Source organism: Vanacampus margaritifer, chromosome 1 (genome assembly GCF_051991255.1).
Source record: "Vanacampus margaritifer isolate UIUO_Vmar chromosome 1, RoL_Vmar_1.0, whole genome shotgun sequence".
Classification (NCBI taxonomy): domain Eukaryota; kingdom Metazoa; phylum Chordata; class Actinopteri; order Syngnathiformes; family Syngnathidae; genus Vanacampus; species Vanacampus margaritifer.
In genome coordinates, this window is record NC_135432.1 from 24,288,017 (window position 1) to 24,303,144 (window position 15,128).

General features: G+C 41.6%; 1 protein-coding gene across 2 annotated transcripts; it reads right to left on the reverse strand.

The window, feature by feature from the left end:
• Positions 1-469: 469 nt before the first annotated feature.
• Positions 470-9,253, reverse strand: prdm2a (PR domain containing 2, with ZNF domain a). 2 transcript variants are annotated; one of them, XM_077585867.1, is made up of 4 exons: positions 9,155-9,253; positions 8,072-8,131; positions 3,124-7,537; positions 470-2,170 (listed from the first exon to the last, which is right to left on the reverse strand). In XM_077585867.1, exon 3 carries the CDS (start codon positions 7,478-7,480, stop codon positions 3,146-3,148), a length of 4,335 nt encoding a protein of 1,444 aa, XP_077441993.1. In that variant the 5' UTR covers positions 7,481-7,537; positions 8,072-8,131; positions 9,155-9,253; the 3' UTR covers positions 470-2,170; positions 3,124-3,145. The 2 variants fall into 2 exon arrangements, with proteins under 2 accessions (XP_077441993.1, XP_077442003.1); XM_077585877.1 differs by having other exon boundaries at positions 9,094-9,181.
• Between the last annotated feature and the right edge of the window lie 5,875 nt (positions 9,254-15,128).

Sequence of the window (15,128 nt, forward strand, 5' to 3'; positions counted from 1 at the left end):
ATAATTGTGAATTTATGAGAATGTATGAGGGCAAGACACTTGCAGTGATGTTACAAAATCATGTCAAACATTTTTAGTTTAAGTGACTTAAGTGCACCACCTTCTGGACATTGTTGAATTATCCAATAACTTGCTCAAGAGCATTCGGCAATTAGCATCTGTTTGCAAACACACACACAAGTTTGTTCAACTATATTTGTGGGGCCATCTTATTGACATAATGCATTTCCTAGCCCCTTCCCCTAACCATCAAAAATTATTGCTTACCCTAACCTCAACCATAACCCAATTTAACCCTGAACTCTAAAACCAAGTCTTGACCCTCATAAAGAGGTCCAAACTTGTGGGGCCCAGCAAAATGGCCCCAGAAGGACGGGTGGGCCCCACAACTCTGTGAAATCCCAATATATTGGCCCCAATGTGTAACAAAAACAAGACCACACACACACACACACACACACACACAGAATTCAGACTTAACATTCAGCATTTATTTTGACCACACACTTGGAAATTAAAGTGCAAATCAAATGTCTTCCGACTCTTCAAAATCATTACATGGTTTTAAATTAATGATAAATATACATAACTTCATTCAAATATTTAAATGCTACACAAACGTTCACAGTCAGATAGCAGTCCCCCGAAGACCCTGTACATCCAACATAATGCAGTCTGTGGGAGAGTTACAAGAGTTGCAGAGGTTTATATATTCCTTTTTTTTTTATGTACTCACACTTGTTTTAGTTCCCACAAATTAGAAATGCATTTGATATCGATATAACTACATAAGTACCCTGTTTAAACTAGTAGCTTATGAATATATATATGCAAATGAGATTAGATGTGATCTTCAACAGTCATTTTCAAAACAAAAGTTGAAGTTTACATGTTGGATTCACATTACAACTGAAACACTAAAATGTTACACAGACAGTAGGCCTGGATGAAGTGCTTGTATTCTACAGTTCATTTATACAAAAAAAGAGAAAGAAAATACATACAGTATTATATGATAGCAGCAGAGTACTGCTTTTCGCCACTTTTGAGAATTTGTGTGCCCTATGAGCTTGCCGCATATTTTCAAGCACAGTACTTAGTACTGCAGATGAACGACTGAATGAACAAATAAGTTTATATCATTTGAAAAGAAGAGCATTAAGACAACACTTATTTGTGATTTGTATGCCATGGGCTAAGAGTATAAGATAGAATAATAAATTATATAAGGGGAAGTCAACCCCAAAATAATGTTCTCGGCTCTCCTGTTTTCTGAAGCTGAGCCGTGATTGATTGTTACCTGTGCCCCGAACAACTGTGCTGTCATTTTCAGTGAACAGACAGTGGCAAAATGGCCATGCCCAAATGGATAAAACAGGATCGATTTTGCTGAATAACTCATATTTTACAACTGTTATATTCATTCGAATGTATTTACAGAAGTGGGGGCATATACGACATATTACTGTAAAGCATACATTGGGTTGACTTCCCCTTTAAACTAAATATAAATACACATAGGAGATCAACCAGATTTACTCAAATTCTCTCTCTCTCTCTCTCGTTAACTTTTGCCAAATAATAAATTCAAAATAATCGCTTCTTGTATTACTAACAGTGCTTATAACCTGAATAATATTGAAGAGAAGCTTTAATACTTTTGTGCTTTGTTGAAGGATTAGACAAACGTTTTAAGGTTATTGGCAAGTCATATTCATTGTTTAAGGCCCGATTGCCTTAATACCACCCAACTGTAGAACAAACACAGAACATGCAGTAAAGAATTTAAATCCAAAAGGCAACATATGAGCGATAAGGGAAAAAGTAGTGCAAATCCATGCTGACAGTGATTGCTGCCTGCCATCCTCGCCGAGTAGCTCGCCAAGCGAGAAATGAGAGAAGCCTTTCAGCTTCAATGCTTCCCCATTTCCTCGACAACACGTTGCTGTCAGATTAACTTCAAAGTGCAAATCCAGGATGTTGACGGAAAGTTGACAAAATGGAGAACTGAACCAACCTCCAAACTGCGACAGCCCTCACATAGTCTCTACTCACAAAAGTAGTTCAGCTGCGTTCATTTTTTCCTGCCCTGGGTTATCGTCATCTCTCGTACAGTGTAATGGACATGATGTCTTTGCTGGATGAACAGGTGTCAAGGGTGTGCATCAGCCTAAAAGTGAAACAACATACATTCAATTGTTTCAATAGTTTCAAATAGAAATCAAATCTATAAGTAGTCCTTAGTTTCTTACTAGCCATTATAGCTGTATGACGGAGTTTTTCTATGATTAATGATAAGTGATTATTATGCAAGTTAGATCATACTTGAGTGCACTTGACACCCTAATAATCACATTTCATTTGTCTAGTGTACGTGCTCTCTAAACTTTTTAATGTATATGTTCAATGTTTTAGCACTTCAGCACAACTTGGTGTTCTCTAACAAGGAGCAGAATAACATTTTGTTTTTTCTATGGATTGTGCTCTTCCCTCTGAGAGCATCTTGTTTGAATACTGTTGATCAATTGTTAGGTGTCATTTTGGTCTCATGATAGGAATAGATATCATGAAGAGAACGGCTTGACTACATACTAAAAACCTGTTGGGAATTTTCATCCAGCTTCTTGTTGGAGAACAACAGCTTTTACAAAAACATTGAACAATTGGACTTTCGATACGATCACATTCAGTTGACATGTGAACGTTCTATCACATCCTAGGTTCATCATAAAATTTCAAGCAGATGTCCAATATCACCACCTTTTTGGGAGTAGTGTGTAGTTTTGGGTTTCTTTCTTTTGGGTTGCTTTAAACTTAAGCACTGGGCCACAGTTGCCCAAAATTTGCTCTAGCTAGGCAGGAGTCAAACCTATAATCTTTTGCTCTGTATTTATTGTGCCGCAGCTACTTAACACAATTCACCATACGTGCCACCTTGACCAATAGGAAGAAACAGAAAGACCAGTAAAGTTGTAATGCAGTGCCTCGTCATTAAATGATTGCGCACGTAAAGGCGTTGAAGCATGGTTTGTTAGAACTGGCCCGGTGAGTGCGCCAACTGGCGGAGGCCATAAAAAGTTATGACTACATAGATTATTTCATTGATAAAACTGTTTACACTACCTGACAGGGGAGTTAAGAGGTCTCAAGCTGTAGCGCTTTGCTCAGAGCTGCGGCCAGCAGTTGCTTCCTCTCGGCTCTGCGTGGGGGGCTCACTTTGTTGTTGTTTCGCTGGAGTGGGTTTAACGGCGTGATGCACTCGCGTGTACTGACGGAGAGGAGGGTTGAAAGGACGAACCACGGGGAATTCGTTTAAAGTGGAAATGTCATTTTTGGAATCCTCCTTTATGGCTTGTTTAGGCCTCTTGTTTGAAAAGCTCGTTGGCGCAGGAGGCGTGGCGGGCCTTTTAGCTGGCCCTGACGTCTGCAGTCTGGTTTTAGAATGAGCTGAGGCTTGTTGCTCGTTAACGTGGGGGGCCCCTCTATGAAGTCGTCCGTCGTTTTCTTTTGTCACAGAGATCCCTCCCTCTTTCCTTGTCCTCCCTTCCCTGGGCTTTTTGGGACAGACTGCCATGTGTTTGGTTCGGCTGCGTCGCATTGTGAACTCCCTGCTGCAGTGAGGGCAAACAAATACATTGTCTTGCACGCGGGAAGGGGACATTTTGTTTGACAAGGACTTGTTCCTCTGGGGCATGACCCTTTGGACCAGCTTTTGCTTCCTTTTGTTCAGTAATTTCAACTTCACTTTGACTGATGACTCTGTGGTATATCTGTTGGACTGTCTGGCTCTGTTTGAGGTATTACATTCATTTTCTGAATTGGTCATGGACAGGACTCCGTTCTGGCCTTTTGCGAAGTGGCGGAGTGGGATGGGATTCTTCTTGGGCGTGTACCGCTTCTTATCGCTGGCATTAGCACAAGCCAGGATGTGCTTGTGCAGCTCTGGCATGTTATCAAAGCTTTTTCCACATTTGGTACAGCGAATAGCCGTACTGAAGGTTTGTGGAATGTTGTGGGTGGTGAAATTTGTGGCTGAGGCCAGCGACCCAGCAGGTGACCTGTTATGGTAAGGAAAGGGCGGTGGCTTAAAGCTGGGGTAGTGCTGGTTAATGCCAAGACGGACATCAGGCACTTTGAGTTTGCCTCCATCTGAGGCCATGATTTTAATCGTCGTAAACAATTCTTCAGCAGCCACATCAACTTCATTCTCCTCCTTTTTCACCTGTTCTTCCGACACATCAGGTAATGAGGGCTCTCTGCTGATTTTTGCGGAGTAGTTGTAATTCTGAGGTCTTATTTTTCCCTTTTCTTCTTCAGTGAATGTGCATTGCTGGGCAGGATGCAATTCCTCCTGATGCTGTTTCAGGTTGCAAAGGTAAACAAAGTCTTTAGGGCAAGCACTACAAACGTAAGTCTTGTCAACACCATGTAGGCTTGAGCGGTGGTCCAGTAAAGCAGAAGGCTTGTCAAAGAGCAGAACACAGAACTCGCATTTGTAGGGCCAATCTTCAGCATGCTCACTCACGTGATGGCCGAGTTCTTTCATCGAGTGAAACAGTACGTTGCAGACATTGCAGAGGAAGTTCTTGGTGAAAGTCTTCTGCTCTCCGTCATTTGCCGTGTTGCTGAATGGTTCTGTGGTGAAAGTCTGTTGCTCTTCATCACTTGGCGAGTTGCTTGCCGTGTTGCTTGGGGGTTCTGTGGTGAAAGTTGGTTGCTCTTCATGTTTTGGCGAGCTGCTTGGGGAGTCGCTTGGTGGTTCTATGGTGAAAGCCTGTTGCTCTTCATCACTTGGCGAATTGCTTGGTGGTTCTGTGGTGAAAGTCTGTTGCTCTTCGTCACTTGGCGAGTTGCTTGCCGTGTTTCTTGGTTCTGTGGTGAAAGTTGGTTGCTCCTTGTGTATTGGCGAGCTGCTTGGGGAGTTACTTGGTGGTTCTGTGGTGAAAGCCTGTTGCTCTTCATCACCTGGCGAGTTGCTTGGTGGTTGTGTCACAACCTTCTCAACATGGTTCGAGTAATCAGGATTGACTTCTGCGCCTGAATCAATAGTGTCAACAGGTTTCTCTTCAGCCGCATTTGGAGGCTCTTCTTCTAGTTCTTCAGTCTCGACAGGACAACCCGGCATCACCGAGGCGCTTGACGACAATGTGACGGACTCTTCAATGGAGGACATGAGAACGGTGGAGTCGTCCACAATTGTGTTGGGTAATGACACGATGTGTTGCTGTTCTATGTGATTGACAAGCATCTGCGAGGACACTGGAGGCTCAGTGTTGCCTTGCATGGTAACGGCAGCGGGGACATTCCCTGGTGTTTCGAGGGATATTGTGCATTCTATCAGTACTGTGTTACTTGTGGTGATGTACGAATTGACGAGGGGATCGTTTAATGCTGCAGTGGGTGTGAATGGCAGTTCAGACATGATATGGTCTTCATTTAAAGGAGGATTAAGAGAAATTTGATCAGTGAGAAACATGTGTCCAGGTAGGTTTAGCGAGGGGTCAAGTGGATGTGAGAGCGTGACAATGTTTGCAGCATTTGTAGCTGCAAAAGCAGAGGTTAAGTCACATTGTGTAGTATTTATGGCATCTTCTGTGCAGAGTACCAGCGGCTCCGGTGACATATTAGGAGCCAGTACTTGAAGTGGTTGGCTTGAGGGGCTAGGAATAGAGAGTGGTGGTGCCAGAATTGTGATTAATGATGGGGCGGTGGATAGTACTGGGTGCGTAGTTGGGGGTGCAAATGATATAGTGCATGGTGTAGCTGGTGGAAAACCAAGAGGTGTAAGAGTGGCAGGTGCAGAATTCAGAGGACAGGAGGGGAGTGAAAGTCCATACACAAGTCCCTTTGCGACAGAGTCCACCATATTTGAACCTGTAACAATGGTGAGGTCTGACACAAGAGGTGTTTCAAGGTTTGCAAGACTGATATTTTGCTCTCCAACACTGAGGAAGGCCCGCTCCTGCATACACACACTTAAATTATCTTCTGAGGGGGACACTGAATTTGAGGTGATCTGAGATTCTTCAAGGCTCCTTTTTTGCAAACTTAAATCCAGCGCTGCATCATCTGAAGTCCCAACTTCATTTCGTTTCATTGTATTGGAGAGATCCAGTGGTTGCTGACTACAGCAGTTGCCGGCAGTCACCGGAGGCCAGCTCTCTGTTGAAACAGCAATTGCTTGAGGTTCCTCAATATTTTGGGATGCATTTCCATTTTTATTAGCCTGGTGCATAAGAAAGCTGTACTGGGTGTCCATGGGCTTTAAATTAAAAGCATCACCCTCCATATCTGCCATTGGTGTTTCCTCCTCTGATGTAATGTGTTGAGGAGAATTTTGTGGAGAGACAGTCCTTCTTTTAAACCTGCCTGCTGCAGAAGATTCAGATGAGCAAGATGTTTGGCCATCTGGAAGAATAGTGTCCTGCTTCTCTTGTTGCTGATTCAACGGGGAGGACAGAAACACAGTAGTTGAGTTTAGGGGTACAAGTGAAGACTCAGTAGTCTGAGGAAATAGATTCTCTATTAACGAAGTTGCTACTTCCGAGGAGTTTGACGACGTCACCACCTCCGACTCCAGTTCTGTTTGAATTTGGGGTAACGCAGGAGGTGTTGCTGTTCTTCTCTTGGCAAGTGCTTGACCAGCCAGCTCTTGGTTGCTCAGAATTGAATCCATACTTAACCCCAGGTTTAATTGAGTGGGATCCAGTATTAGGGCATCCAGTCCAACCAAAGTTGAGCAAGCAGCATGAACTTCAGCTGCTTCACAGCCACTCAATGTGCTTGCTGACACTATTTTTCCGTCAAAGTAAAAGCTGATATTCTCTGAGACACTGCTGGAGACATCGAGCATGTAGTTTCCAGTGCATTCCACTTCATTCTCCACTACTTCTTCAGCAAGCTCGGCTTCGTGATTTGACGTCGCAATGATTATCTGCTGAAGATTTTCTTCATGGACTGGCTCACTTTGTTCCACATGTGCACTTTGCACAAGCTGCTTATGGACTGTGCTCTCATGCTGCTGCTTGTAGCTATGTGTCGAGAATCTCTTTTCACAATAGCTGCAAGCATGAAGCTTGTACACCTGCTCGTCGGAAAGCACAATACTGTGTCCCGAAATATTACTGCTTTCAAGTGGTGCATCTGCGCTTACTGAAACTGAAAGCTTCATATTGTCATGCATCTGATCGAAATTCAAATCGGAAGCAATTTTTCCCTTCTTACTCTTATATGTATGTGGCACATTCTTTATCAAATAGTGGCTATGCGTGTGTCGTTCCAAGCCTTGTTGGCTGGTAAAACACTTCTCACAGTAATGACAGGGAAACGACTCCAAGCCACAGCGAGAAGCGTGAGCCAGGTGATCATGAACGTCAGGCATGTCAGGCTCCATACTGGTGTTCTCTTGACAAATGTCATCATCTTCCTGCTGTAGATCCTCACCATCTCCATAGTCAGAGAAGTGAGGGGTTGGCTCCATTTTCCCTAAAATTTGTATCCAGTTCGCTGAAGAAATGACTTGTTGCTGTTGTCACACCTGATGAACAAATAAATAGTTGTCATGTCAGGAAACCAACAAATTACGTAACAGAAAAGTCAGGTGAGAACAGCACAGGGACAAAGGTTACAAACAGCGCATGATGAACAAATATCTAGTTTGTACAATGCCATAAAACTACGCTGTCACAAGTCACAACACTCAGTAAAGTGCCATACTAAGAGTTTTCCATTTGAGTGTTTTCTATTTATTGTAATTATCTTCACTAATGCTATAGCATAGTTTAGTGATAAGACTTTGTCGTAAACCCAGTAAAGAAGATCATTACAACATTATTATTCTGCTGAATACTAAAACAGCAATTCTTCACATTTGGAGAGATTTGCCCATCCCATAAAAATATTAATAATAATTGTAACTAAAAGTAAAAAATCATAATGTAACACAAACTAACATCAGAAAGCTGTATTTTTTTATACTTTGGCATGCCGACAATTATGCAGTCACTCCACACACATTTTCTGTGTTATTTTACTAGATAAAAGTCATCATTATAGCTTTGTTTTAACTTACCATTTTAGCAGTTAGTGCTGAAGGATCGGCATGCCTTAATATGATGGCTGGCCTTGCGAACTGTTAAAAGAAGACACATTAAACAATACATGAGGATGTTCCTCTGTATTGATGTAATGTAACAAAAAGAAGTCACTGTTGTCATCATAATTGTTGTCTTTGTCTAAAATATGATGTATTAATGTTTCACTCAAACACATCAAACACCAAAGACTTCTCTTTATTTTAGGTTAACATCCTCTCCATTTTAAAGACCATCATTCCAGCAAAATTATTATTCTATTGTAGTCAGAGGGGTTTACTGCATTAACAATTTATTATCACATTCAAATGTCACATCAGCGCTACAATAATATCACACCGTGACGTAATGTTTTGTTTTTTGTAAACGACCAGGTAGATGGCACGTCGAGTCTCTAAACAGGCATTTCAACTTATATTTTGAAATACGTATACTGTACATTGCAAGAGAACCCGAACCAAAATGTAAACAGCTAAAACGACAAGAGCTAAACCCATTTGGTAAATTGGACATTGCCTAAAACAAAAGCCTATGTTGGACACACACACACACACAAAGCAATTAAATAAATGTTAAGTTGCCGTTTCTAACTAATACGGATGCGATCGGGGGAGGGTTTTTTTAATCAGCTAATTCGAAATCATATTTGCGGTGGTGATGCGTTCAAGTGCCTCTCCCCACAACTGATTTGATGACGCTTGACGTCCTTGCACCATTGCTTGTTGTCCACACGACACGTCGCATTTCCAGCTCTGACGACAGAGGCTTCTTGTGAGCAGTGCACAAGGATTTACCCGACTCCTTTAATATATTAACTATTAGAGATTTTTTAATAAACACAACGGCAACGACTATGCAACATATTTTCGACAATCAACTGTAAAAAATATGCACCTGCGCAGGTCTATCATGACTGTAATATCAGGCTTCAGCTAGCTTTGAGCTTAGCCCACAAATCTTGGTTACAAGATACATCACGGAAATTAGACTGACACAGGACCTTTAATAACGCTCTTGTCCGCATAACACCGTTCGTTGTTGAATATTTATCACTTACGTACTTGTTTTACGACCACATTGTCGTTCAGTAGTTTCATATATCCCTGTCGTGCAGGTTGTAAACAGCTGTGTGTTCTCTAATGCACCAGCGACAAACATGCATTTCGATTGGATCAGGAAAGACGATGTCAATTTTGAACCAATCGGAGAGAGGTTTGTTCATGTACAGGAAGACAACATCGCAAAAGGCAGCGCTTTTCGACAGATTTAAGTAGGACCTATTAAAAATAATAATTACATAAAAACGAATATCTTACTATATATTGCGTATTAACACAACATGTATGGGTATATTAATTATACAAAAGAGTAAAGCTATTGTCACTCTTATTGGATGTATTAACTTTGACCTGCAGATGGCGGAATAACACAATTTTCGTGTATGGACTGCTGCAATGATTGCTCATTTAGATGATTATTGCCCATCACTTGTTAAGTATACAATATGAATATTTATACATTCTGTGAACATTATAAACATTTTAAATATCTGAGATAAATATATATGGGCCTGGTGGAAACTGGTTGGCACATGGGCCTCACAGCTCAGAGGTTCGGGATTAAAGGTCAACTCCAACCTTTCTCTGTGAAGTCACAGTTTGCGTTTGCTCCCTGTGCTTGTGTGAGTTTTCTCAGGCCGGGTACTTGGGCTTCCACATTCATAAGACAATTATTAAATTATCTAAACATAAATAAATAAATACCCTTAGCTGTGAATGTGAATGGTTGTTTGTCTATCCAATTCCTACCCTGCCATTTGCCCCAAAATGAATGTCATTTTGGTCCTATTTCTTATTCGGTCACATGAGCCCTGGTGCCCTCTTCATATTTTATGGGAATTGCAGCTGTGGGGTTGTGATGAAAAGGTCACTGTTGGGTCTGCTGGTTCAACAAACATGTCATCCAAGCAGCTGAAACCAACCCAGAAGCTTGAACTGTATAGGCTGATGGAGAATATAAATGCATAGCAACTGTAAATATGGATTGTCAACATGTAAGCGTAAGGACAGTAAATGTGTTAACGTTTATATGATATTTCAGATGGATGACTTCTGAGAAGTTTGCCACGAGAGGCAGATGACTTGCCATATCGTGTGTGTAACCTGCATCAGTGCCAAGTTGTTGTTGTTGTTGTTTTTTTGCCATGCTCCCTGCACACATGGCATACTCAACGTCCCCCTTAACAACATGGATGATAGACACAAGCCTTATTATAAACATTGTTATATAATATATATTGCTATATATATTGTTATAAAGCCATGGTGGCTGACTGGTTAGCACGTCCGCCTCCCAGTCCAGAGGATGTGAGATCGAGTCTGGGCTTCGGCCTTCCTGGGCCTGGCTGGAGTTTGCATGTTCTCCCCATTCTTGCGTGGGTTTTCTCCGGGTGCTCTGGTTTTCTCCCATATTCCAAAGACATGCATGGCAGGTTAATTGAACAATCCAAATTGTCCATAGGTGTGATTGTGAGTGTGGATGGTTGGTTGTCTCTGTGTGCCCTGCGATTGGCTGGCAATCAGTTCAGGGTGTACCCCGCCTACTGCCCGAAGCCAGCTGGGATAGGCTCCAGCGACCCTTGTGAGGATAAGCGGTTAAGAAAATGGATGGATGGATGGATATTGTTATATATATAAATTATATATACTGCATCAGTCAGAACGGAGCATTATTATCTTTGTAAGGGCAGCTATTTTGATGCTGGTCTTACTAGATCTCATTGGGTTGTATTTAGAAGGGACATATAGGAAATTTACTTCACTTGTATCGTCGTCAAAAACTCGAAAACTTGTATAGGCACTCCACAGATCCAACAAATAGTTGGATCTGTGGAGTGCCTGCCCACCCGCCAAGTGGGAAATTAAACAAATAAATCTGAGTCACAATGCCCCAGTAGTCCTGGTAATGACAGCCATAGCTGATATTTGATCTGCTCCAGCTTGGGACGGGGTGAGCAGTGACTCAGGTTCATAACAGGAATGTCCATGTCAGCCTAATTTCAGCGAGCCAAAAATAGGAGTTGAACAGCATGCTATAATTCTTGATCCATGTGGTATTTTGAGGAACGTATGTCAACTGTTTTATTTTTATTTGTATTTATTTTATTTTTTATTTATTTAAAAAAAAAAAAGGGGGGGTATAATATTTCTGTGGTTGGTGGTTATACACTACAACCAAAAAGCTGTTTGAAATTTCAGGATAAACTTTCTTATTTTTATTTTTTAACCACTGATTGTCACACCAATCTAAGGGGGCAAAATTCGTTCTCCGCATTTGACCCATCCACTGAGGGAGGTGAGCCGCAGCAGGGATCATTTGGTGATTTAACCCCTCAATTCCAACCCGTAATGTTGAGTTTCAAGCAGGGCGGCAAATAGGTCTTTGGTATGACCTGAACGGGGATTGAACCCACAACTTTCCAAGTCTTGGCAGACACTCTACCACTGAGCTGGAACTTAAAGTGCACTGTAACCTTTCTAGGGGAATTTAATTTGATATTCTAAAATTTTGAATGCATGTCCAATTGTTCAATTTTTCAGTGCTTATTGCACAACTTGCTGTTTTCTAACAAGTAGCTGAAAGGAAACATTCACAACAGTTGTTCACATGTAGGATTTAATCCTGGTTCCAAATTAGAGTTAGTATTTAAATAGGCCTCTCCATATTGCTGTTGCATGAGATCAAAACGACACCTAACTGATCAACAGTATGTTGTCATTGTGAGGCTCCGATCATTTTGAGCCAGTGGCCACTAATCCTTGAGTATCACAGAATGTCATCAGCAGTTTGCTACAGATCTAGGAAGAAACTGGAAGAGTCACAGAAAGGCGTAGTGGTGGATGTCAACACCTTTTTAGAGAAAATCAAGTTGTGAAAAATGTACTTAAACATTAAACAGTTGGAGAAGGTCATACTAAATTCACCAATAAATAATGACATTTCACCAGAAAGCCAAATATCCATAACTCTATGAGTACTATGTACTGCATGTCTTACCAGGAAATGGAAAATGGTTTAAAACAGTTGTGCTTATGTGAGAAACTAAATATTGACGAAAGGACATCAATCAATATTCCGGATCTGAACTATAAGCAAACAGGAAACAGCAGAGATTATGTACTGTATCGCGTATAACATGGCAGCGGGCACTTGCTGGTGCCAATAAAACAGTTAACATCCGCATAAACATATAGCAACTGTGAGACAATGAGGGACGTTTACAGCGAGTGTATGTGCTCAGACCGCCACACAGAATGAAACAATAAGGATTTGTCATAGACTATATGACAAACAAAGCTTTATCCGAAAAGACATGACATTTTATGGCCACACGCATGAGCCAGATGTGCAGAAAAGCGTGTTCATGCAAATGTGTGTGAGCACAAAGACAAACGTGTACATCACAGGAACAAAAACTTCTGTATGCATGTCTGTGAAAACAACGCAATACGGCCTCCTCTCACTCCTGCACGCTCCCATTTAGAGATGCGCCATAGAGTAACACGCCGTAAACACCGACACGACATACACTCCCTGCATTCCACACTCGTGCCATGCTCCCTCCTCCGCTTACAGTGTCACTACCACATATCGCAAGCACATTTCCTTGCGGCTTCCATATGCTCACCTCTGCAGCTTCTGCAAAAAAAAAAAAATCCCGCTGACCCCGCTCCATTTCCACCGAGTGTGTGACCCAGCTGTCACCTGCAGTCAAAACTCATGAGTCACCAGGATGATATTTTCATCACGACATCACTGTGCTCAGTGGGCCTGACGTGTCACTTCCTGAACATACACACCGACTATAGAGTAAGTCGGTGTTTCTTCATGAAAGGAGAGGTCTTTATAAAAACTCACAACTGATTTTATTGTATTTGTATTTTTTGGGGGGTCAGTTTTTACTTGTATGACGTTGTGAGGCGCACAACTACTGCAATGCATTTAGGAGCTTCTTGTCTGTTTACAATTTGGAAAATTTAGAGCAATTCAGAGGTCAAAATAAAAGTGCGTCAAATTTTAACTACTTAAGGTTAGAAGTAAGGACGAATCTGTACTTTCTCATCCCTATAGTTAGAAGACAGTGTTTGAAAATGCACTGTCAATTACTTGTTACCATTGTGATCTGAAAAATGGTCTAAATACCCGCTTAACTCCTTTGCTCCCAAAAAAGTATGAATATGTTCTATCTTTAAAAAAAAATAATTAAGTGTCCTAAAGACGTATTTATACATTTTTTTATGTTGTTGTTTTTTAATACTAGAGCATACAGAAGGTTTTGATGCAGCCTCTCAACTGCAAAGAACTGCTAGTTTTTACACAACCAGCAAGTGGCAGCAGAGCAAGAGAGATCAATGAGGGCCATGTTGGAAAAAAAGCAAATTTACTCACTGTTTTAAATAGATTTGTGAATAATGATGAAATGTAGCTATATTCTAATGCTAATTTCTGCAAAACGGAAACAGATAGAACTATACTTTTTTCCTGATGAAAGAAGAGACTAATCTTTCTTTTGGTAAGTTCCATGTCTTTATAGCAATCGAACACAATATTCTGTGGGCCTTGCAAAATCAGTCAAAATCCACAGAAATACACACATACAATGTCTTTGATCACAAATATTTGGTTACAACTGACCTAAAATGACCGTCAATTATTACTTACGCCAAACAAACGTGTGTGTGTGTGTGCGCGCGCGTGCATGTGTGTGTGTGTGTGTCATGCTATATTATGTTTACAGAAAGAAATATGCTTCTTTTGCTTACTTGGATTATCTAATTTATTTATAGTTACTTATGTTAGAGCTCTGTTGACAGAAGAAATGTTGACAACCAAACCAATACTAGAATACTGTATATCATTCACTGGCAATACCCAAGCAGCTCAAAGTAAGCTCTAAAGCAGCAAACATCATGAGAACCCAAAAGGAAAACAAGTACAAACTTGTCCACTTGATTTAAGATAAACTAATGACCTAATTAAAATGACTAGTGCAGGAACCGTTTATTCCCACTCTAAAATAACGGCCAATGACTGTATGTGCCAATGAGTGTACATGCGCAGACACACACGCACGCGCACGCAGACACAAACACACACACACACACACACACACATGCACTAACCACAAATATGATGGACCACACAAAGATGTGGTGAGTTTCTGCACATATTTTCATGTGCACACCACAAAAACACTGTTTTGTAATTAAACTGACGTGTCTACACACATAAACAAGTGCTAAAAGTCCGACTTACGTACTTACCGACATTACGATGGGACTGTTATTTGTTTTTACATGAAATAGGCTTAGCTCTATGAGGGCATTTGTGTAAACGTTTGACGTTGGGCCCACCCAGGAAGTGACTCCACCCTGTCGTGATGCACAGAACAACCCCCCGCCCCCCGGACTTTTTTTTTTTTTTTTTTTTTAAGCTAACGAGTTGAGCTTGAGTGCTTCCCCTTCACATCTGCCCCTGTGAAAAGCCTCGATTGTTCCCTGTGGTGTGAGGAGAGAGGCTGAGCTCAAGGCAGTCATGACGCGGGCCCATGGGGCAGAGGCAGAGCGCGCAGGGCATTGGGCGGCTGCCTAAAACCACACAGGGGAGCCTGCAGACACAGAGCATCACTGTGCCACGCACTGCCGACTGCTGGAGCCCTGCCTTGGCCCAACGGCAACGTATGAAAAAGTCCACAACATGGCATTAAAAAAAAAGAAAGAAAAACACCTAACTGTCAGCGCAGCCCAGCGGGTTCAACTGACTCAACGGCTGCTTGCGCTGCCATTTTTGGTGGCACTCTGAAATGAAGGTTGTTAGGCCTGAGGGTTATTTGCAGGGCAACAGCATTTTGAGATTGTTTGGTTTCAAAAGACACAGGAAGTCTGTCCATTTGGTGTGTAGCAGCCATTTTGGGTTGATTATGGTCATGTCTAAGTCTACTTCAAAACTTAACTCTTTCAAGAGATTTTGTCTGAT

Excerpts from the sequence above, each read along its gene's own strand:
- prdm2a (XM_077585867.1), bottom strand. The coding sequence starts at position 7,480 with ATGGAGCCAACCCCTCACTTCTCTGACTATGGAGATGGTGAGGATCTA.